This window comes from Meriones unguiculatus, chromosome 10 (assembly GCF_030254825.1).
Source record: "Meriones unguiculatus strain TT.TT164.6M chromosome 10, Bangor_MerUng_6.1, whole genome shotgun sequence".
NCBI classification, from domain to species: domain Eukaryota; kingdom Metazoa; phylum Chordata; class Mammalia; order Rodentia; family Muridae; genus Meriones; species Meriones unguiculatus.
The window spans coordinates 83,351,071-83,375,051 of NC_083358.1; the positions used below are offsets into that span (position 1 = coordinate 83,351,071).

A 23,981-nucleotide genomic window follows, 5' to 3' on the forward strand; every position below is an offset into this window, starting at 1 on the left:
CAGGCTGTTCTGTGTGGGGCATGTTAGCAATAACACATTCTGTTTTACTGCTAGCTAGTAGGCATTAGTATGGACATAACAGATTTTGTTAACCCATTCACTAACTGATATACTGTGATTAATGTCACCATGTACAAGCCCGTGTGAACGTTTGTTTTCCTTTCTCTAGGATAAATTGGGTCATACAATAAGCCCATGTTTATTTTTAAAGAACTAGTCCTAAATGCTTCAGTTTTGTATCACTAGTAATACCTGAAAATCCCAATATCTCTGTGCCCAAGTTTTATCAATATTCTTCATTAGAACCATGTAGGTATCTCACTGCAGTCAGAACTTCCATTCCTAAATAAGTTATTCCCTTACCGCTTCTGTGTCTTATGTAGCGTCTATTTAAATTACTTGGTAAGTCTTAAGAGGTTTTTACAAGTCTTATGTTTAAGATACATGTTTACCACTATTTCCCCTGCTAGTATCTTCCTTTTTTACTTAAAGTTTTAAAAAGCCAAAATTAAAAATCATGATTAATCAGTGTTTTGGTTAAGGTTTACACATTATATGTCCAAAGAAATCTGCTTATTAGGGGCACTATGAGTTTCTTTTATGTTTTCTTACAAGAACTTTTTATACTTCAAAGGTGGAAAAGAAAATAAGAGCTAAAGTGATTTGCTATAGGTTGGCTTCAAGCATCGTTAAGTTTATCCAAATACAGTAATTATGCCATATCAAATGCCATAATGCCAAATTATGCCATGCCATAGATGTTTTAATATCTATTTAATTGAATTGTATACTTTTGTTATCTGAGTCACACTACCAAACCCAAGGACTTTGTGTTGAGTGTGCATGTGTATAAAAGTAGGGACCTGCCTTATTATTTCAGAATCTTTCATTGGCCTGGATCTCATCAAATAGGCCATGCTTGCTGGCCAGTGGCCCCAGGGATTCTCCTGTCTCTGCTTTACCAGTGCTGAGATTACAAGCACATACACTAACTACCATGTCTGGCTTTTTTATGTGGATTCTAGAGACTGACATCAGGTCCTCTGTTGACTGGGCCATCCAGTCAGCAGACCCCCAGCACTCTGTGAGGGGAAAAAAAAAAAAAGTATATGGCACTAATGACTATTACACTCAGAATGGCGTGTAGTTCTAAGGTAGCAACGTTCTTTTAAAAATGAAATAGGCCTATTCTGTCCCACACCGTGTCTTGAAGGGCTTGAAAAATTAGTCAATTTCCCCCAATGCTTTGGCTAAAGTTCTTTGTGCAGCAATCGATTCCTAAGACACTTTCTTCTTTTACCTCCATTCAACTTTGCAGCCATCCTCCCATGTCATTTAACCAAACGTGACTGTCTCCTGTGTTTAAACCTCCCTGAGCTTTAGCCCCTCCATTTTCAGTGATGCTGGCCATTCTTCAGGTCACACACTACACTCTTCCGAAGCTCTCTCAAAATCTGGGGTTTTACTCTGGGTAGAATTCCCAACTCAGCCCATCTCTGCTTTCTGCCAAATGACTTCTGTGTTTTAGGAATTGATAAAGGAGGCTGAGGACATAGCTCATTGGGTAGAATGTTTACCTAGCATAAAGCCCTGGGCTCACTCCCCCTCCATTGTAAATCTGGCATGGTGGTGTATACCTGTGATCCTAGCACTTAAGAGGATGGCAGCAGAGGGGTCAAGAAGTTCAAGGTCATCCTTGGCTGTATAGTGATTTTGAGACCAGTGTGGGATCTATGAGACCCTGCCTCACAAACAGCACAAAAGTAACTAAAAACAGTGGAATTGTTTTCCTTCTGGGTTATTCCCACTACTGTCTCTGAGCAACTAAGTCAGTTACTCTTCCTGAGTGTTCCATGGCGCATTCTACACACGCTGTGCGTCTAGATGCCTCTGAGCACCTTGAGAATCACCACTTAACTAAGTGGAACACACACACCTGTGATGACTGGTTATCAGTCTGTCTGAGGAAGCTGCTCTCTACTACAGAGCTTAAAGTTCAGTTTACACAGCACTCACCAGAATGTGAGGGACACTTGGAGCAAGGAACCCCATGAAGTCTAGATAGAACACTTATGGTGGCTATGCCTTTCCAGGTGTTAATGGTTCACGTTCTTCTCAACTCTGCCTTTTATTTATCCTGTCCCCCGATAGACCACAGAAGAAAGAAGATACAAGACCCCTAAATTACCTGGAATTACAGGATACAGTTTGGGGATGAGTTAGAATGATAATTCCAGGTTGGGAAAGACAGCTCAGTCAGTAAAGCATTTGCTGTGTGAGCACAAAGGCCTGAGTTCAATCCCCAGAATACACTTAAAAAAGCTGCACATAAGCAGCTGACAAATGCAACATCAGAACACACAAAAAAAGCTTCTGACAGAGGATTACTATCCTCTTTTGAGAAGAACTCAAAACAGTCAAAAAGACAAATAGCCCAATTTTTTAAATGTGCTATTGGTTTCTCAAAAGAAGAAACAAAACAAAAAAAAAATGGCTAAGAAATACCTTTAAAAGTGTTCGCCATCTTTAGCAATTAGGAAAATGCAAATTAAAACTGCTTTGAGATTTCATCTTACCTACCCCATTACCTTAGAATGGCTAAAATCAAGAAAACATGAAATGCTGGCAAGAATGTGGGGAAAGGGGAATCCTTATTCACTGTTGGTGGAACTGTAGTAAAAATTAGTATGACAAATTCTCAAAAATCTCAGCTCTACTGTATGATCCAGTTATGCCACTCCTTGGCATATGCCCAAAGGACTTCACATTGCACCACACAGATACCTGTTCAGCCATGTTCACTGTATGCTACTCACAATACCTAGAAAATAGAAAGAACCTAAACGTCCTTCAGCTGATGAATGGATAATGAAAGTGTGGTGCTTATACACTAGAAAATACTATTCAGCTGCAAAGAAAGTGGAAAATGAATTTTTTAGGTAATGAAATAGGAAATACTATTCTGAGGGGGAAAACCAAGACAAATGCCTCATGAAAAGGGACCATGGTGGATTGTGTGGAGAGCTCTAGAGAAGGGAACGATAGGACACAGATGCTATGAAGAAGAAAACTGGGAGAGAGGCTTTATCCCATCTCCCTCCCTCGTTCCCACTTAAAAAAAAAAACCTATGGTGATTGAAAAAAAGCTATTAAGAAACAATTTGTTTACATATATTCATGTATATTTATGCACATATAAATAATTTAAATGAAGTTACACCATTTGGGGTGATAATGTCCCCCCAAGAGCCAGCCAATTTAACAGAAACCCTAGTGCCAGGTATAGAAAACCTTTGAGTCTTTCATCAAAGGGGTTCAAGAGACTCCCAGAACTTGAAGGTAAGACCCTATTGCTGAAGATAGCACATTCTTTAGACAGGGACCTGGATGAGTGCAGCCAGAATTGACCTGGAAGCCTCCATGAGAACTAGCTCTCATAACATCTGTGGGTACTGTGCAAGCTATCAAAGGAGAAGAGCAATTAAAAGTCCTACTTGGCTTTAAAGCCTGTGAGCCACAACTATGACTATCACAGCAAGGTATTTACAAGGGTGCAAAAGTGATACCTTTATCTTGGGAGTAACCAACAGCCATCTAGTTGAATTTAAGGCACACTCAACAGAAGGGAATTCGTGCCTGGTACTGTAAACCTAGCCAACTGCCTGTGGTTGATGAGGTCAGGGGAAAACCTACCACTATCACCATTTTCCTAAACCACTGTAATTCCCAACTGCATTCTAAATATCTGTCCTTTTATCCACAGAGAGGTGTAGTTCTTGCCCCTAATCAAAGCAGTTGCTTTTTGCAGCAGATAGTGACCATCAACAAAAATCCCCAAGTAGTCAAGATGCAGAGAAGAATTTACCGTGGGCTGCCCATCCCCCAGTTGATACATCTACAACCCAAGCTCTACACCTAACGTTCAGGGAACATCAAGGAAGAGGCTGTGGAAAGATTATATGAGCCAGAGGACCAAGACATATGTCTTCTACATATGAAAGAAAATTGCACCCATGAAATCTCAAAAATATGGTCACCTAAACCAGCCTGTACAATGGCAACACAAGGTAATTAATGGTGGCTAAGAGAAGAATCAGTCGCCTCCAAGATAAGACCCTGATGGGTGATCCAATCCTAAATGGTCATCCCTACACACATACACATATGGACTCAGGTTATAGTTACAGATACATACTTGTGTGTGTGCATGTTAATTAAAGCAATCTACATAGGGAGGCTTGGAAGGAGGTAAAGGGAAATGTGGCAGAAATTATACAAATATAGTACTCGTGTATGAAATTATCAAAAAATATTTTTTAAGCTGGTCATGGTTACCTGAGAAGTGGCTCTGTGGTTAAGAATGTGTACTGTAGAGGACCTGAGTTTGGCTGCTAGCACCTATGTCAGGTAGCCTACAAGCCTCTAGCTAGCTCGACAGAATGCCGCCTCTGGCCTCCCTGTGCACCTTCACTCATGCTATCTATCTCTATCTATCTATCTATCTATCTATCTATCTATCTATCTATCTATCTATCTATCTACCTACCTACCTACCTACCTACCTACCTACCTACACACACATATAATTTAAAACTCTGTAGACCAGGCTGGCCTTGAACTCACAGAGATCCTCTGCCTCCCAAGTACTATGATTAAAGGTTTGCACCATCATTGCCAGGCTTAATATATATATATTTATATATTTAAAAAATATATATGTACATAGTATATACATACAAGCTTACTTATATCCATATATACATGCATATATACTTATATACATATGTATATATGTATGCTTGTATATCTGTGCGCAGGCACACACGCTAGTATGTACCTCTAATCCCCACACTGGGAGACAGAGATAAAGGGTCCTGGGACTGGTTGGCCAGGCAGCCTATCCCTCATGGTAAGTTCCAGGCCAGTGAGAGACACTGATTAAAAAAAAAAGGGCATATGGTGCCAGAAGACGGACATCTACAGTTGACCTCTGGCTTCCACACAGGTGCACACACACATCACAGTAAAAACTATTTCTTTGTTCTGAGACATTCCCAAAATAGAAAGTAATGAGCAGTAACATAGGAAATGTAGTATCCACACCTTAATCTTTTCTCATTGCTCATTTTTCTAACTGAGGGCATCTATGCCCTTTTTTTTATTCTTTCCTCTTAATCCGTACATAGAGAGGATTCTAGAAGCTAGTGCCTACCTGCCAAGATCCTCTCAGCATTCATCCTGTAGCTCTCCCAAGCCTCAGCCATCAATCTGGCTGTTGCCAAGTGGTTCAGCATAATTTCACAGCTCTCATCATTTTTTTCCCACATGTCAGTTCCTTCAAAGGTGACCATCTGGCGTTCCATTAACGTCACAAGAGGCATCAGCAGTGGGACTGATACACTGCTTGGTGAGACACAGGTAGACTCTGAGGAACAAGGAAGAAAGTCCCAGATCATGTTTTGTTGACAGTTCATCACAGAGCCAACTGGTCATCTGTGTTTCACGTAGCCACTGCAGATCTGTACATGCAAGGCCACTGTGTGATTATAGAATTGCATGGGCCAGCGTCAGCCTTGCAGACGGCAGGGCCTTAGCACGCGCCCTGTTTGAAGCTCTGACAAGAGAACAGGATCCACTAACCCAGGAGAGAGGGAAGCAGCTCTGGCACACATCCTGCCCTCCTGAGCTCACCTCTGCCTTCATGCAGGACTTTGCTGAAGGGCTTCAGCTGCTTTTCATAGAGGATGGCTGTTTGGGTGTAGTGGTGTCTCAGAGCAGTCCATGTTTTTTCTAACCTTGTGATCTGCAAGAGGGAAAGGTTACTGTTTTCAGAAATGCTCTTTTAAACTTACCTTTCTGTTTAAATTTTGGGGTAGGCGCTAGATGAGCAGGGCACTGTCAGAAGTAGCTGTGAGTTGAGAGAAAATGTAACCCCTGTACCTTATTCTGCACTGTTCTGATGCCCCATCCCAAACTCTCAAATGCTTGTATGTGTGAATATATTTAAAGCATGCAGACTTTAAAAGAATAAATGCTAAAGTAACTGTCATGTTATAGTTGTGTGCATGTCAGAGGACAGCTAGTGAGAGTGAGTTCTCTGCTGCCACATGCTCAATCTGTCCAGCATCTTGCCTTTAAGGTGGCCACTCATTTTTTCATGGTCATCTGATTTTAATGAAGGAAAAAGTATGTGCCCAAGTAGGTTCTGACTTCCAGGACATGTGACTGCAGATTTGTCCCTCAGTGGCAAGGACAGGTGCTATGAACACCTGGCAGGATTGTCGAGATAATCCGTGTTTAGGGAAACGGCTGAAATAAAGGCCCAGCGGTGTTGATGGTGCTGGTCTGACCCGGCTTGCAGGACTCCTCTACTCAAAGTCCTCTAAGCACTCACACAAGGAAAAGCAGACCTGAGACAGACAACAGACCTCACTTCCCCCTAGGCCTATCGTGTTTGACAGGCTGCTGACAGCATCCAGCCTCTGCCAATGCAGACAAAGTCATAGACCCAACCTGAGACAGTCTAACTGGGGAGCAGTGTGACAAAGTGAGGGAGCTAGACAACTGCCTTAGGTAACTGGAGGAAGATATTTTGAGACAAATCAGTCTAGAGAAGTAGTTCTCAACCTTCCTCGCATTGCGACCCTGTAATACAATACCTCATGTTATGGTGACCTCCCCCCCAACCATAAAATGCTACTTCAAACTAATTTTGCTACTGTTACAGATCATAATGTAAATATCAGATAGGTGATATAGCAACCTGTAAAAGGGTTGCTCGACCCCCAAAGGGGTTGTGACCCACAGACTGAGCACCACTGGTCTATGGGTTCTCTAATACAAGCTCTTTAAATTCCTTGGTTTCACTAGTCATTACCCAAACCACTACATTCCTGATGATCCAAATGGATGCAGCCTCTGCCATGCCACAAACTCTAGCATGGTATCTTGCCCTACCTGGTTCTTCAGGAATATTGCCTGTTAGTGAGGCTAACTCTAGCTATTACACAGCAAAGATGAGATGTGGTCTGTCAGCAGTTACAGTGTTCTTATAAACAGAATCAAAATAGGACGGTGCTCTTGGCTGCCTATAACCAAGGCAGCTTTCATTAAAATTCAGTTTATCTTTAGAGGCTGGCTAGGGACGCCAGAGATAACTCTGCAGTGTTGAATGCACACTGTGTGGGAGGCAGCACAAAGCCAGAATCTCACCTGAGGCATCTCTAGGGCTTTCATGATGGCTGAGAAGGAATACAGGTCTCCCATGGCATCTTTCAGTTCCACTGCCACCTGGATAATCTTATTGAGGGTGCTTGCTCGGTTTTCCAACGTGCCCGTACAGCCCAGAATGTCCACAGCAATGCCAATGGCCATGGTGTTGTGTCTAAGTGGGAGAAGACCAAGGGTCAGGCTCAAGTCAACAAAATGGGGAGAAAATGGTCCTAATCATCCAGAAGGAGGGATATTTGTGTGCCACTGGCTGGGAGCTAGTTTGGAAAGCTGCTCCCACACCAGGCAGAGAATGCACTATGAATTCAGAAAAGAAGATGCCCTAGGATATAACCATGTTCAGCCCTGGACATGGGAGCATGAAGGGGACCTCCTGGTCAGTAGAACCTCAGAAGCGCATGTGGCTACATGTTCTCTCTCCTATCATAGACTAAAGGAGATATCAAGTCCCCCACCATTCAGGGGGTCCTATCTCTGAGGAAAACTGGGCCTCCACTTAGTGGGGAATGGAAAAGGAGAGAGGGAGTGACTGACTCTTGATCCAGGAAGATGTTATGGGTATAAGAACAGGAAGAGGAGACAAGAAGGGTGTCCTGCAGCCCCAGTACACATGCCACAGAGTGACTGGAGCAGTGGACAAAGACTGAAGTTGTAGGCAGGAATTTTCTGTAAGGGCAGGCCCTAATAAAACAGAGCACCTACCCCCCCTACACACACCATAATTCTCCCTTTCTCACCCTAAACTACAAGGGTCAAACTCAGAGACTCAGGGCAGGAAGCAGGGTGACTTTTCTGTACATAACACAACAATGGGACCCTATGAACAGGGTCAGCAGTGGCAGGAAGCTCGGACAGCGGCCTTCTTCCTTCCCTCTGTAAATCTGAACCCAGGAATTTACTGCACTGGGCCAAAATTCCCTTAGTTTTCCAGGCTACTATGTAAGCGCTAAAAGTAAGTTTATAGCTATCATTACTAAGATACCATATGTGCCTTTGAAACTCCAGGGTCACACTATCCTGAAAAGTCATAGTTGGGGCTGTTGTTCTCTGCTGTGCTCCTTCTGTGCAGAGGTAGTTGGTCCCTCACCCCTCTTAAGCAAGGGTGGCTGTGAGTCAATGTCTGCCTCACCTTCCCAATTCCCCTAACGCCTGTTAACTGAGTAATGAGCTCTGCTGTCTCCAAGTGTCTTTACCAGTATGTACATGTTTGCGTGAATGAGTGGGTGTGTGTGTACACTCACTTGCAAAGCAGGGGAAAGGTTTGTGAAATGGAGACACAAACAAAATGTGGCACAAAAATAACTTATCACCTCTGTCTTTATTTGTAAACCACAGTCTCTCTCTTTTGCTGGGAACTGAACCCAGGGCCTTGCACATTCAAGGCAAGCACTCTACACCCGAGTTATATCCCTAGCCCCTCTTAACCTTTTACTTTGAAACAAGGTCTTGTTAATTTGCCTGGTCTGTTACTGGATTTGTGGTCTTCCTGCCTCTGACCCCTGTACAGCTATAATTGATAGCTATCTTGACTCGTTTTGTCTGTTTGTCCTATCTCTTGCCTTTTCCCCCAACCATGGCCCATTCCTGATTTCTTGTCTTTCTAACTAATGAATCCAACCAGATACCTAAACTGTATACTTTCTGAATTCGTTGAAGAGTTTTATCTCGTAGTAAAGTATTAATGTTAGTTCAGCCCAACACTGCAGGCGTTTCTTTCAACCAACAGTGAGCTGATTGCCTGTTTCACTCACGTTCCTCCCTATGTTCCCACACCCCTTAGGAGGTGGCGAGCCACCAGTGGCTAACTGGGCGATGATAATCACTTGTTCACCATCTGCTGGGGACTTCCTGGTGGTGGTGGGTAGGGAGTGTGTGTGAATGACTCAGTCTGTGGCTTGTCAGTGGCCAGAAACTAGCGGTACTCACGTTATCAGAAGGATGCCTCCAGCTTAGGCTGCCCAGGAATGAGGTGGTAAATTATAAGTCAAGGGCAGTTTTGATTCAAGAGCAAGAAAATGAAGTCATTGTGTAGTACAGGACTCCTTATACCTTGGCCTATTAGTTAACACACCAAACTCATCAAACTATCCCCCAGGCTCTGGGGGTAGATCCCACAGTCAGAGATGGATAGGAAACAAATCAGGGTTCAAGATTCTAGGCAAGCAGCAAAAAGAAAAGGATGTTAACAAGAGTTTAAGTCAGAAAAACAAAACAAAACAAAGAAAACAAAAAGCAAGAGAGTTTCTCCACAGCTGCTGACAGGGCACAGACCAGCTCCAGCCCTAGCACACCTCTCAGTGCCAGAAGAAGAAAAAAGGCTCTGGAGATTTCAGATTGCAGAGTCTCCAGAAATGAGGAAGTGGATGACTACACCACCCAGACAACAACACAGGGGAAGTGAGAGGTGCTGCTGGGCATGAGGAGGAAGAGGAGACTGGAACTGAGGCGTCTGGTCAGGAAAAGTGGCTAGCATGGAGGCTCCACATGCAATTCCCCATGAGCCTGAACAAAGTCGGGGGGCACTTGCTAAACATTTATCCTCCTCCTGACCCGCCACCCACCTCACCCCGCAGCCTCTGCCTCACTCTCTCAAAGTCATTTGTTTTGTTTGTTGAGACCATGTCTCCAGGCTGACCTGGGCTCACTGTATATATGACAGACTAGCATCAAAACTGTGATCCTCCTGCCTCCACTTTGCCTGCTGGGATTGCAGGCATGTAACCCCACACTTATCTTTGTAAAGTTCTGTGAAATGCGGTCTTTACTTCCAGCGGCCAACAGCTGCTAGCATATATGGATAATCACACGTCAACTTAAAAAATTTTTTATCTCTTGACCAGATAAGCTAGAGTCAGATAAAAGGGGAGGAAGTCTTCCCCTATCAGGGGGCTAGGGAAAGGGCATAGAGGGAGAAAAGGGAGGGTGGGTGGGGCTGGGAGGAGACAAGGGAGGGAGCTGCAGTGGGGATACAAAGTGAATAAATTGTAATAAATAAATATATAAATAAAATTAAATTTAAGAAATAGTATCATAGCAGAAAGAAATAAAAGTAAAAGGAACGCCTAGAATTAATAAGCAAAAATATTCCAGGAATATCATGGAAGCCACAGCAGTCCTGGCTACTGCAAATAGTGGGGAATGGAAAAGGAGGGAAGGGGAGAGAGAGAGGGAAGGAGGGTTGGGGTAAGAGGAAGGAGGGAGGGGAATAGAAGGGGTAGAGAGGGAAAGAGAGAACAGCTTTTGTGATAATCTGAAAATCTAGTCTTAAAAGAATGTCTCATACGAAGCATTCCATAGGCAAGGGCGTGCTTTTGTTTTGTTTTGTTTTGTTTTGTTCGTAGCCTGGGCTGGACTCTATTCTCCTGCCTCAGCCTCCCCAGTACTGAGATTACAGGCATGTGTGTTTTAATGGGCACCTACTGTGATGGGGAGTACTGTCAACTCGCCATCTAAAATCAGCTGGTAGATGGACCTCTGGGGAGGGGGTTTAGCTGAGGTATGCAGACAAGCCACGGTGGGTGGCAGGGCTCCCCAGCTGGGACCCTGTACTGTGTAAATGGAGACGGGCACTGAGCAGCAGCTCGAATTCACTGTTCTTTGCTTCCTCACTGAAGCCACAGATCTTTCAAGCTCCTGGTGTCTAGGCCTCCCCACCGTGAGGGACTGTGAACTGAAACAAACCCTTTCTTAGGATGCAATTGCTAGCGTAGTTTTAGTGCAGCAAGAGAAGGTACTACCCGGGGTTTGCAGTGCTTTTGAAAAGTGTCAGCTTGGCTTCAGAGCCCTGAGATCCCTAATCTATCGCTTAAGGATAGATTTGTTTGGTGGCGGGGCACAACTTCACTGCCAGCATTTGGGAGGCAGAGGCAGGAGGATCTTTGTGAGTTTGAGGCCTGCATGATCTACAAAGCACGTTCCAGGACAACTGGAGCTGTTAAACAGAGAAACCCTGTCTCAATAAACAAAATAGAGAGAGAGAGAGAAAGAAGAAAGAAAGAAGGAAGGAAGGAAGGAAGGAACAAAGAAAGAAAGAAAGAAGAATGAAAAAGAAGGAAGGAAGAAGAGAGAGAGAAAGAAAAGAAAAAAAGCAGAAAGAGGTCAGAACCTGTTCTCCTCGGTCCTTCCCAATCCTAACAAATCAGCAAGGGGTCTTCACTGCACAGACAAAGTGAGAGAGATGGAAAGCAGCAGGGAGGTAGTGCTCCGGCTGAAGCCGTGCCAGCTTCAAACAAGGCCACTCTCCAGCCTCCAGGCAGGAACGGGCCAGGAAGGTGTGATGGCCCAGACTTGCACTGCACTGTCTGCTCATCTCCAAGTATTCTGCAGCTCAGGCTTGAGAAGAGTTGTGCGAGCCCTGGAGTGACGGGACAGTCCGATGCTGCTCCTCCCTCCCTCTGCATCCTGCCGCACAGACCCCCCCCCCCCCCCCGCAAGGAGCTGAAAGTGCCTGCTCACCTTTCTATAATGTCCAGGCGCAGCTGGCGTCCATGAGGCAAGGTAATGAGTTCCAGTCCTGAGCTCACACCCATGCTCCTCTTCATGTCTTCAGAGACTTCCAGTATCCTAGCAACCTGTCAGGAGCCAAGGAGAAATTCGCTGGATCAGGAAGTGGATTGGCCCCAGTTGTTAATTTAGCGTGAGGAAAGAAATATAGTACACAGAATCCCTGTGGCTGTGGATGGAATGTGCTTGTATTGAGTGACAACATGCAAAACGTTTCTCATACATGATATTTGAAGAATCTTAATAGACATAATAAAATATAAAACTGGGGGAGGGGCTGGGGAAATAGTTTGGTCCATAAATTGCTCGCTGCATAAGCATGAAAACCCAAATTTGGTTCTTAGTGCCCGTGTAAAAAGCCAGGCATGGTGGCATGGGCCCCTAATCTTCAGCACTGAGGAGGCAGAGACAGATGGACCTCTGGATCTCACCAGCCAGCCAGCCAGCCTATGTGGCAAGCCCCAGGTCTCAGTAAGAGAGGTCTCTCATCTAATGAGGAGTACAGCTCCTCAGGACACCTGGGTCTGTCCTCTGAGCTCCACACACTACACGTACATGAACACACACAAAGCTGAGTGGGCAAACGACTGAGCGAACTCCTAAGTGGTTGTCACAGCCTGAAGATTTGGTACACATTGGTCCTCAGCCAGGGAACTCATTTACTCGAGCTTTGGCCTGACACAGGCTGGACCCTGGGGAGACATTTTGCTGCCAACAGCAAGGCTGCGTGTGTGAAGCCTGCCAGTCTCTTCAGTGGAGAAGCAAAGCGCCGTCCAAGCTCCCCTCTGCTCCAGGCTTTGCCATTCATGTTCTCACTTAACAGCCACGGCTGGCTGCTGTTGCCCTTAATTGCGCCTCTCCTGAGTGCAGTAAGTGCACCTTACGGCTGGAAGCCATCAAAAACATATGTGGTGATTTGAAACCAACACACCCACGTCTTCTCCAGAGAGGTTTCCCTGAAAGAAAATCTTTTTTGTTTTCATCCAAGCCAGCTCTCATCCTAACCCAATTCTTTTCTATTTTCTTCATTGATTAAATTTATTCTTGAGTTTCTTATGCTGCATTCTTTTTACCATCTCATTTCTAATGTGCATAATCACAGTTTAATGGGATTGGATGTTGGACCTGGCCATTTCTTAGTACACATCATGCTGAGATGTTACAGTGGAGTCAGCATGTCTCTAAACTGGAGCCATGATGACAGCTCACTGACATACTATAGTATGGGATTCAGTGGGTCTAATCACGTCTGGACATGTGGCAGGCACCAGATGGTTCCTGTTCTTCATCTGGTGGACTGACTCTACCATAGTCACTCCAGGCATATAAGCACTGCAGAGATCTTCATACCATGTCACACAAAAGATCTGGAAGTTCAGCAATTGTTAAACCTGACCTAAAATGTCTTTAACTGAGCAGGCAAGTATTGTCAGCCTTGGGGGGAAAAGCCTGAGGACCTGGCTGTTCAGTGGTGGCACCCAGGACAGGATCAGGATTCATTCCAGACTGCTGTAGTTTAGATTTGACTTTCTCAAGGGCTTCGCCAAGGATTCAAATGACTATTTGAAAATACAAGTTGTAAGTCAGTGGCCGTGTGGAAAGGAGGCAGTTCTGTCCAGATCCTGGCAAAGAGTTCCACCTTGACCATGGCAAGGTATTCCACATGGTGACCTTTCCCACATTTAGACCATTATCCTGCCAGAGTTTCTAAGCCCTGTACCTCTTTGGGGTGTACTGTAACCCACCCCCTCTACATAATAAGACTGAAAGGCTCACCACTGACAGCTTTCTTCTGGAAGCACCAGCAGGCATTCGGAGGGCTCCATTCTGAGAGCAGGAAGCCTTTACTGCAACTTTAGTGTCTCATCATCAGCTCCCTTTCTAGGGCTACACATACCTTCCATGGCTGAGCTAGAGGACTGAGGGACATTGAGCCCACACTTGGCCCATACTAAGTCCTTTGGGGATTAGAGAAGGAGGAGGTGGCAGCATTTACTGTGGGCTGACCTTATGTTGGCAGGGCAGGATGTCCTAAGTGCCCTAAAGTGAGGCACTCTAGCTCCTCTGTCCTCCAAATCCTACCTGCCACCATTCTGTGAAGCCTCTGCACACTACAGCCTCCGCTCCTACTCCTCCACACTCCACTGCTTCAAGGCCACTGTGGTGTCCTGACAAGACCCAGTGGGTACCTGGCCTGGCCCTCTTCTCCGATATGAAGAGGCCTAAAATGAAATGAGATTGCCAGGTCTAATTGCTGGGTGTTCTGGCTGTGCTGTTCACAGCATAGAGGACTCAGACCTGCACCTACATACACATGGGTTTCCCTAACTTGATGGTAAAGTGCTGTAACAGCAAGGTCCTGTGTGGGCCAAGAAGCAGAAACTTACAGACACTGAGAAAGGCAATGAGGCCTATCTCCACCAACCCCTCTCTCCATGGCTTCTGATACAAATCCTAGCACATGTGCCTCCTCGTGTAAGAACTTTCTGCATTCACCTTGCCAACTGTCCAGCCTCCTGGATTCATCTCAGCTGGCCGTGATCCCTAGCTTGAAGCCCCTGCTCAAGCCTCGCAAGTCCACCCACTCCTGCCAAAGCTTTTTCCAGCCAAGCTGTGGACCAAGTCCTTGTCTCACTTTCCCTCTCATCCCATTCCTACTAAAGAGCAGGTCCATCTAGGATAGAGATGCCAGTGAGCCCAGCATGCAGCAGTTGCTCAATCAAGGCTGACTATGTGACACTGATAGACACTTAGTGCATACTCTGGGCCAGGCCATGAACCCAGAGCTCCACAAACAGAGAATGAGGGCCAGGCGGCTAGTGGACAGTGCTGCGTTTTGGACTCATCCTTAACGGCTGAGTTCTTAACTAGTGGACTTCACGTCCACATTCAAAGACAGTAGGAGAGTAGCTGTGTTCCACCAGGGTAAGTGAGAAACAAGCAGTGCCCATCGGCAGGTGGAGGGGCCCTGAGTTGGGATGCTGGGTCCTAATGGGCTCCAGTTTCCAGTGTACCCAGAACCACCCACTGTCCGAGGCCCTTCATAAGCAGCTGCTCCTGACCCATGTGCTAGGGTGGCAACGGGCACATGGCCCCAGACACTGCTCCCTGCCTGCTTCCGGCTCCTGGGTGACTCCATCTCGTTGCTGCTACACTGGGGGTGGGAAAAAATTTCCTGTTGGAGATACTGACTGTGCCTGGTACTAGTTCCGGGAAACAAACAAGGAAACTGGTGGAGAGAAGTATTCAGAGGATTGAACACAGCCTTGCCCATGAGGGCTAGGGTGAACAGTCTAGGCTGGCTTCTCCTTGCTTGCTGGGGACTCCCAAGAAACCTATCTTCTAGCAAAGCCTGAAGACAGATGCGGGAGGAGGCCCATCAGGAAGACAAAATGCAGAGGGCAGGAAAGGAGGACCTGTCACATGACATCAGACTTAGGCTTTCTTCTGAAGGCTATCAAAAGCAGTGGGCAGGGATCCCCTCCTCTTTTCCTCCTTCATAGACACCCAAGGGTCCAATGCCCCAGAAAAGGCACTGTCCAGTAGCTACAGACCCCTCTGCTGCTTCCTGGAGGTTGGGGGTGGGGGGAGCAGGCAGACTCACACTAGGTTTGACTCTCACCTCTGGCATGGTTCCAGCCTCAGGGTTCAGCCTGGCTGACCAGCTGTGACAGACACCCTCAGTCCTCTTGCCACCAGACAGTAGGTAAGGATTTAACATGGCAAATTATCTGCCCAAGGATACCCAGCCACCAGAGTTAATAGGTCTTGGTCTTTCGCAGCATTCCCATTTCCTGGCTTTCCCCTCGGGGCCTGCTTAGCAGGGACACCCCCCTCCTTCCTCTACCAGCATGAATGACACCCCCAACCACAGGTGCTGACTTAGAGTGGTCATCTAGTTACCCTTCCAGTCCTGGATTGAGGAAGAGGGTGTTTTCGACCCATTTGGTGGCTATTTGGTGGCTTGAAGAGTAGTTGTTTGGGGAGTCCTTTATCCTCTCCAGAACTCCCTGGGGTATTGCTAGATTAGATTCCCAGCCAGGATTCCTGACACAGGAAGGAAAATCCAGCTTTTGAACAATCCCTAACCCCTGAGCTGGATGAAACAGGGCTTCAGATTTCAATGAGGCCTTATCTGTCACTCAAATGCCCAAGTATCAACTACTATATGCCAAGAAGGTGGGCTATGCCCAAGATGCTCATTATCTAAGGGATACTGAGAGCTCATGAACACAGATCACCTGCTCCTGAAACAAATACCCCTACAAAAAATGAGGATGATAAAAGCGTGTGTAGATATAGAGTGAGAGTAACAAGCTTGGAACTGTATTTATATATGATAAACAAGTCTTATTTACAAATACCAATAGGCCTAGGATTCCACGTTCCAAGTGTTGTCAGTGGTGATTATTAGGAAACTAGATGTTTTTAAGTTAGTTTTTTTTTCTTTATTTTATGTGTATTAGTGCTTTGCTTACATGTATGTCTATACAACACATGGGTGGCTAGTGTCCACAAGCTCCAGAAGAGGGTGTCAGATTCCTGGGACCTGCTGATACAGATGGTTGTGAGCTGCCATGTGGGTGCTGGGAATCAAATTAGAGTCCTCTGGAAGAGCAGCCAGTGCTCTTAACCATGGAGCCATCTCTCCAACCTGAGTTTTGAGATTTTCATTACATTTATTTAGTGTGTGTGTACACGCATGCTTTTGTGTGCATGTATAAATGCCATGATGTGTATATAGGTCAGAGAAGTTGGCCCTCTTTCAGCCATGTAGGCTCTGGGGAATATATTCAGGTTGTGGCTTGGCACCAGCTCTATATACCCAATAAGCCATCTCACAGGCCCAGGAACCTAGATTTTGTAAGATTTTATCTCCTCTTCTAATCTGTATCTTATATTTTTTTTCTAACTTGGACAATTCTTATTTAAAAAAAAATAATAAAAATAAAACAGCAAGAAATCAGCTTGAAGATGATTATCCCAGTAATAAAATGAATGTGATGTGTAGGTAAGTGTAATGCAGAATAGAATAAAGTAGCCAGGGCCCTGCACCTCCAGCAACCAGGCTTGCAGCTGTACCCCTTCGCCCTGAGCTATTCCACTTCTGAAAGTGAGCAGCAGGGAGGAGGAGGTGGAAGAGGAGGAGGATTCACAGAAGCTCTGGTCATCAGCAGGCGGGGTTCAGGGGCAGGCCTGCTCTCACTCTGGGCAAGGTGAAGTTTACCAGTTTCCTGCTGGGCAAAGGTTGCTCTGACAATGGTTCCCACCCTGTAAATAAACCTCCACACCTGTGTTATCGTCTGGCTTTTCCCTATGACAAAGCATCTACCCGGCAAGGCAAGGCAAGGCAGAGCATGGCCAGGTAGACCCCTTTAAGAACCTTCAGTAGCGGAGGGGGCCAGCCACAGAACACTAACCTTGCAGTCCACGCTCAGCATGTGCTGCGCGATGACCCTGGCGTCGTTGTTAGTGAACACTTCTTTTGCACGCTTCAGCATGGCCGTTTCCAGGGGCTTGTTCTCTGGAGGAAGGAGCTTGGACTCAAAGTCATTGGGTCTGAATGAGGACACAGTCTCCATGAGAGGTGGCACGAACTGGCTCTTGTCCTCCTGACCCTCATCCGTCTGTGCTGCCAGCGGGTCCCACTGTCTCCCTTGGTCATCCCCATCGAGGATCAAGTAGTTGATGCCAGAGTTCCGGGGACCCGATGCCCCGTTCTGTTTGGCTGTCAGCAGCTCCTCGTGACCGCCATGAGCTTGTGCGGGAAGCTTGGCTCCCCTGCCACAGCCCATGGCAAAAGCCGGGTTCAGTTCACAGTAGTTGGCCTCTGAGTTGAGCCAGGCAGATGGAGAGGGGGGAACCTTGAGGAAGGGCACCTTGCAGGGCTTTGGGGGTGGCTTGGGGCACAGCTGGCTGTCTGATCCCCGCAGTGCCTCCCCTGCCCTAGTCTCTGAAGAGAACCTCCGTACCAGCGCCGGACTCAGGGTGGGCTCGCTGCCAGTCCTGAACACAGGAGAGCTGGGACAAGGGCTTGTGTCCATACCCGGGGACTGCGGGGGCAGCTTGCAGCCTGCAGAGGAGAAGAGAAGGTCAGAGAGTCATCTGGAGAAGAGAAGACAAGATGAGAGTGGAAGGCTCCCCGAGCTCACTCCATGTCCTTGGGTTCCCCTCTCTGCCACAAGAGAAAACCACTGACTTTCTCAAACCTCATCTGGCTTGTGGCAGTCTAACACTGTGAAGGCTGCCCTGGCTCCACCTCACTCTAGGAGTGATTCTAAACCCCAGGGGCTGGGCTCTAACACCATTTTATGGTCACAGCAGGTTGGGACAGTCAGAACAGGGAAACACGTCTTGGGCAGTGAATAACACAGTCCTGCCTTAAGAAACAGAGGCCTCCAGCCACATAGCATTAAGGGCTCTGAGTCACAAAGTCAGGGTGGGGATTTCAGGCAGCATTAACAAGAGAGCAAGAGACACAGGGAAGGCAGATGGACATGCTGAGATAAGGCACACAAACAGTTTACAAAAGGGGCAAAAATCACTTTGTGGCCCCCGTGGAAGGTTATATGTAAACGAAATGAAAAACCATACCACCAGCGCTAAATGCTTATGGATCTCCCAAGTCCCACACCCCACCACTCTCCTGGCCATGGAAAGAGTATAGAGAAACAGCAAGGTGTCCATGCACAGCTACTTAGTTAGGGGCCCCGGGACCAACAGTGCCATTGATGAAGGAGGGGTGCAATAAGGGGCAGACTCTTTTATCATGATGGCCACCACTAATCAAAAGGGTTTGAAACTTGGCTGCAGAGAAATGCTAGGTGATCCTCTTACTTAACACCTTAACTCCTCAGTTTCCGCAGCTGCAAAATGAGGATAACTGTGCTCACTCTGGAAGCTGGTTGTGGGACTGAAACGCTTGCATGCATAAAGCACTGAGCTCGGAGTGCCAACCACACAGCTCCGCCAACCTCCCCAGTCTTCAAACCCGCTGGTCTGTTCAGGCAGGAGAAGCCCGAGGACACCCAGGGCCACACCACCACCCTCTTCCCTGAGACCCCCCCACACACACACCTACCTATTGGCAGGTGACTCTCCGACTGGTGGGCTTTGAGAGCTAAGGCCTTCCTGTCCTGCACGTGATCCAGGAAGGCGGGCTGGCTGCCACTCTTCTCTTTATTCCTGAAGCCAGAGACCAGGCAGAAACGTGTCATTAAGTGGTAAACGTTCTTTAGGCAGCGTCTCGGAAAGTTAAGGAAAGAAAACTCCCAGAAAGTACGCAGCGCATACCCTAACACTAACGGCAAGGCCGCAGAGGAGGAGGAGCTGATGGGGTGTGCCGAGTCCCCCAGGGCCAAAGCAGCTGAGTCCTAGGATGCCTCCTTAGCCTTTCCATCCTGTTGAAAAGAGCAGGGTGATTGGGTCACCATCCTCTGGGGAGTAGTGGGAAGGCATCTGATGAACTGGAATGTGTACTTTTTAAAAAACCTCTAAGTGACTCTCATCCCCTGGGGGAATGGCTTATTTAACTAACACAACTTTTCCACAATGGATCAATGTCAGCTGGAAGGAAGCTGGAGGCCACTTTCCGTTTCTATGCACCAGATCAGCTCTCCCTTCTCCCCATCCCCAAATGATCTGCAGATCCCAGGGGCAGCTGCCATACCTATCTTCCTGGCTGGGCCTGGAGCACCCACAGATGACCTCCAACTGCTGTGTTTCAAACAAAGTGGCTAGTATGGTCACCAAATGGCAACTTGAAGGCGCAGCGTACGGCCACCCAGGGAAAAGGTTGAGGGTAACTTGAAACACTCCACCACACCCTCTGTCCTTTCTGATTCGAATTGGAGATTGTTTTAATTACAGCCTGCAGTGAACTGTATTCTCTTGATAGTGGGAGAGATATACAGCACCGGCTGGGCCACAGGGAACGAATTCCCCTGAAGCATAAACCACTCTCACACAAACCAGAAGCTCTTTCCTACCTTTGGGAAAAAAAGACTTAACTTCCAGCATAAGTAAGTGGAGGCAAGGCAAATCACAAAAGGAAATGGCTTCTGAGAAACGATATTTGAGCAGTGCCCACCATGATCAACGATCAACCGTTCGGATTCCAAGGGCCCAGAGCAGCTAGCTGGGCAAGTGGAATGCAGCATGGCCGAGAACGGACACCTTTGCCCAGGGCCTGGTGCTGCCAGCCAAGCTTGCAGCATGCCTAATGTCAGGGCAGGTGGCAGCGGGCCAAAACTGACGTGGGGAAGCTACTGGAGGGCAACAGGGTAGGGTGACAAGCCTGTGAAGGCCCCTGGTCACCTTGAGGTTGCCCTTCCCCCACCTGGACTGTGTTGGCTGTTTCCTGTGGGAAGCTTACCAGTGCCTCTGCATTCCAGAAGACAATCAGAATTGCACCTCCCATATCCTTCCTTGCCTCCCTGCTTGCCCCTAAGTCTAGTTTTTGCCTCCCCTTCAGAGAATAACAGCTACCGGGAATATCAGCCCTTGCCGTAAGTAAACATTTCCCATTCCCTAGTTAACCCTCGAAGCTTCCAGGCTTCCCGATGGAGAAAAACAGTCCCCGAATAGTTAAGGTCTCTGCCCAGGGTTGCACAGCCAGCCGCATGGAACCAGCATGGAGCCACAGGTTCTGAGTCAGTTGCTGACTAATGCATACCAGGGAACAGCTGTAATTTATGTTACTCACGTAGACCTGTACTTCATAAGGCGTTTGCAGTAAAGAAATTATAGTTTATGTTTTCTCTTGGCCCAGACGCAAAAGCAGAGAGGAGAATGGGTCACTTATACATGGGAGCTCAGAAGCCAGGAGTGGGGCAGGGGAGGGGCCGCTGCACACTAGGGTGGCCAGTCTGCAACTCAGCTTTCCTCCCACAGGCTCTGTCAGTTAGATCTGTGAAGAATTCTCAGCTCTGGAAGTCGGGTCCTAGGCAAACACAGAGCACGCCTCTCAGCCCTTTCCTGCCCTATTCTCTGAATGTTTTCATCATTCCTAGGGGCGCAGAGTCCAGTTTCCTCCCTCCACACCTCCAGTCCTTCCAACCCGATGGGTTCCCTCGGAGTCAATCCTTTTCCCACACTGCCTTCCCCAGCCCTCAGCACTGACCCCTGCTGGATGCTGACAGTCTGCAAGCGCACAGTCCCTGCTTGGATGAAATGACTTTTTCCTCCAAGGCACATGGCTTTCCCTGTAGTCACTAGGTGGTCTTCTTGGGTCCCCTTCAATCCGGAAGACCTTGGAAGCCCACCCCTCCCTTATGGCCGGGGTCCTCCCTGAAACCCTTGCTGGCTTTCCTGCTTCAGTCTCCTCAGTCTGTGCCTACTGCTCCCCAGTTCTGCTTCAGGATTTGCTGTTCACCATGCCAGACTTTTGTAGCCCCTTAGCCTGGTATAAAGGCCCCACCGCCAGCTAGAGTTCTCCTCCTATCCCCACCCCTCCCTTACACAGATCTGCACAAGTCCAGCCTGACCAGTCAACCCTCCAGGCTTCTCTGGCCCTTGGCTGCGGCACCACACTGAACCTTGGAACACCCTCTTCTTTGCAATGTTCCCCCAGACACCGCCTTGCCCTCAGAGGAACCTGTCCCCTGCTCAGGCCCTGCTGTTTTTGTTTTGTTGCCTTTTGTTTTAGAGATGGGGGTCTCATTCTGCAGGCTGCAAAGGCCTTGAACTTGGGGCAATCCCCCCACTTCAGCCTCAAAGCACTGACAGTCTTGCATCCCACCTGTGTGCCCAGCTCCACCATGTGCTTTGGATGCACTCTAACGGGGAACTAGTCTTGCACACCAGCTGTCCACTAACAGCGAGTGTAGCAATAGCCTCTCCTCAGCCTAAGCCCACCCTCCCCTCCCCACCGCCCCCCCCCCCGGCAGCCCACAGACCTACCTGAGGAGGTTTCCACGGGGCAAGCTGTGTTCCCGAGCCTGGAGGCTCGTGGTGAGGCTCAGCCTCTTGACAACGTCCAGCCTCCCCTCAGCAAGGCTGCCCTCCCGGCCTCGGCCTGGCGAGGTGCCGTAACGCTCCTCCAGACACCAGAGGGGCACTGTCCTGTTGATGGGCTGGAAGATGATGGCCCCGCTCTGCTGGGAGATAGGCCGCCGGTTGCCCACATAGCAGCGCACCAGGCCAGGGATGGAGTCGAAGCTCTCCATCTCGAACTGGTACTGCACCCGGCTGTAGGCCTCGCTGAGCCGCAGAACAGTCCGGTTGATCTTAAAGTGCTGAGCGAGGCTCTTCCACTGACAGGTCAGGACAAAGTTCCCAGGGCTAGACAGGGAGTCCCGAACCAGGAAGTCACCGTCTCGCTGCACGAGGTTCTCCGATACCTGCAGACGAAGTGGTAAGTGAGGAGCGGGAAAGGCTGAACAGGAGGCAGTGCTGTCTCTTCTGTGTGTGCACGTGTGTGTGCAGAGACCAGAGGACAACCGTGGGCGTCATTCCTTAGGCACAGCCCATCTCTCTTTTTGAGACAGGATCTCCCATAAGCCAGGAATCTGCCCCTTTCTGCCTCCCACTGCATGTTTTAGCACATCCGACTTCCCTCGGTTTTGCTTGTTTGGGGGTTTTTTGGTTGTTGTTGTTCTGGGTCTTAATTCCGGTTCTGGGGGTTGAACCGAGATTCCTGTGCTTGCAGGGTGAGCATTTTAGCAACAGAGCAATCTCCTAGTGCTCCTTCTTTAGTTTTTAAATGTCACACTCAAGAACTATTTACTAGCAGGGTACAACCATGCTCAATTGTACGAAAACAGGAGGACTGTGATTCTGAGACCAGCCTGGGATACATAATATGTTTGAGGTCAGCCCTTCTCAGAAAAAAAATCAAAACAAAACAAAACAAAAACAAAAAAAATACCCAACTATCTATTGGCCCTCCTCTGAATGCCCAGCACCACTTCAGGCTCAGGGGACACAGCAATGACTCTGTGTACTTTCTCGGGGGCCTTTGCATGCTTTGTGTAATGCTCTCAGGACACATGGCCGCAGGTGTGGTGTGTCAGATGTTATGATGCTAAGGAAAGGAAACTTCAGAAGGGAGATGGGGTGCTTGGGGGAATTATCTTTCAGATGAGGGTGCCCGGAAGATGGCACAAGAAGATGACATCAGCACACACTTGAAGGGTGTAAAACAGCAGGAAGACAGGGGACTGTGTGCTCATTGGGTCTGATTTCCCTGGTAATCAGTGAAGGGCGGAGGAAGAGGCTGTATGGGTCCCCAGACATCCTCCTAAGATTCCCATCTACAGAGCAGGCTGAGCCTAGGGATGACACGGTAGATTCTGGACATGCTAGGAGGCTAGGGAAAAAAAAAAAAAAAAACAACTCACTTGAGGTTCTCTCTCACACAAAGTTATTGTAAAGATGATACATTTGCATATGAAGAATATGTAAAACAGTAGTCCAATGCCTGTAACACAATGGGTACCCCCAAATAGGTAACTGCCATGATGGCGACGTTTACAGCCAACAATTACACTGCCATAGTGTCAATCATTCTGGAGCCTGACCGCCCAGGTTTGCATTCTGCCCCAGCTGTGTGACTAGACAAAGCACATAAGCGCTCTGCGGCTCGGTTATGACCTTTATGAGATGGAGATAATGATATTACATAAAGTGGCTGGCAGTTTCAAAGGGATAGAACGCTGGTGCACTGCTATCACTGCCATGGAGGCTGCTGAGGATCCACCCTCCCGGCACACGAGGAAGGACAGCAGCGACGGCATTTTTTTTTTTCTAGGATATTCTAGCATCCAAGTGACGCGTTACTTCTGCCAGCTCAGAACAGTATGCTGCCATGGTTACTTTAAAATTGCATCTTTGCCTTAAAATACATTTTCACGCAGAAATTCCATTTCCCGGAATTGAGCCAGGAGGAGGAATTATAGGGTCTGAACATGGTAGTTATCTTACAGGATGCTGCTCAGACAGCTAGAAACACGCCATAAATTGTGATGCCTGCGTGTGATGGACATCTGCGTGGCGTGTGCCGGGGCAGGGGGAGATTTTACAGCCGGAGCGAATTCCCAGGGCGCATCATTAAGCGAAGAAAGTGGGCCAGGGAAAGCAGTAAGATCTCCGACTTGATTGAGGAGGTCTGGAGGGATACACACCAAAGCGTTTGTAACAGCTATCTCCAGGGGAGACAATTAAGGATAAGAGCTGAATTTTCTTTTTTTTTTTTTATCTGTATTTTCTAAAATCGATTTTAAGATTACAAAAAGAGGTATATATCTCAA

At 47.5% G+C, this 23,981-nt stretch overlaps 1 protein-coding gene across 4 annotated transcripts in view; it reads right to left on the reverse strand.

Annotated features, from left to right (window-relative positions):
- Bcar3 (BCAR3 adaptor protein, NSP family member) overlaps window positions 1–23,981 on the reverse strand; it is a 111,691-nt gene that overhangs the window by 1,160 nt on the left and 86,550 nt on the right. For all 4 annotated transcript variants that reach the window (XM_060392803.1, XM_021645010.2, XM_021645009.2 and 1 more), the window contains 7 exons: window positions 21,634–22,073; window positions 18,815–18,918; window positions 17,154–17,806; window positions 11,686–11,801; window positions 7,213–7,384; window positions 5,692–5,803; window positions 5,213–5,425 (listed from right to left, as the gene is read on the reverse strand). In XM_060392803.1, coding sequence (XP_060248786.1) covers window positions 5,213–5,425; window positions 5,692–5,803; window positions 7,213–7,384; window positions 11,686–11,801; window positions 17,154–17,806; window positions 18,815–18,918; window positions 21,634–22,073 — 1,810 coding nt within the window. The remainder of the gene's footprint in view (window positions 1–5,212; window positions 5,426–5,691; window positions 5,804–7,212; window positions 7,385–11,685; window positions 11,802–17,153; window positions 17,807–18,814; window positions 18,919–21,633; window positions 22,074–23,981) is intronic.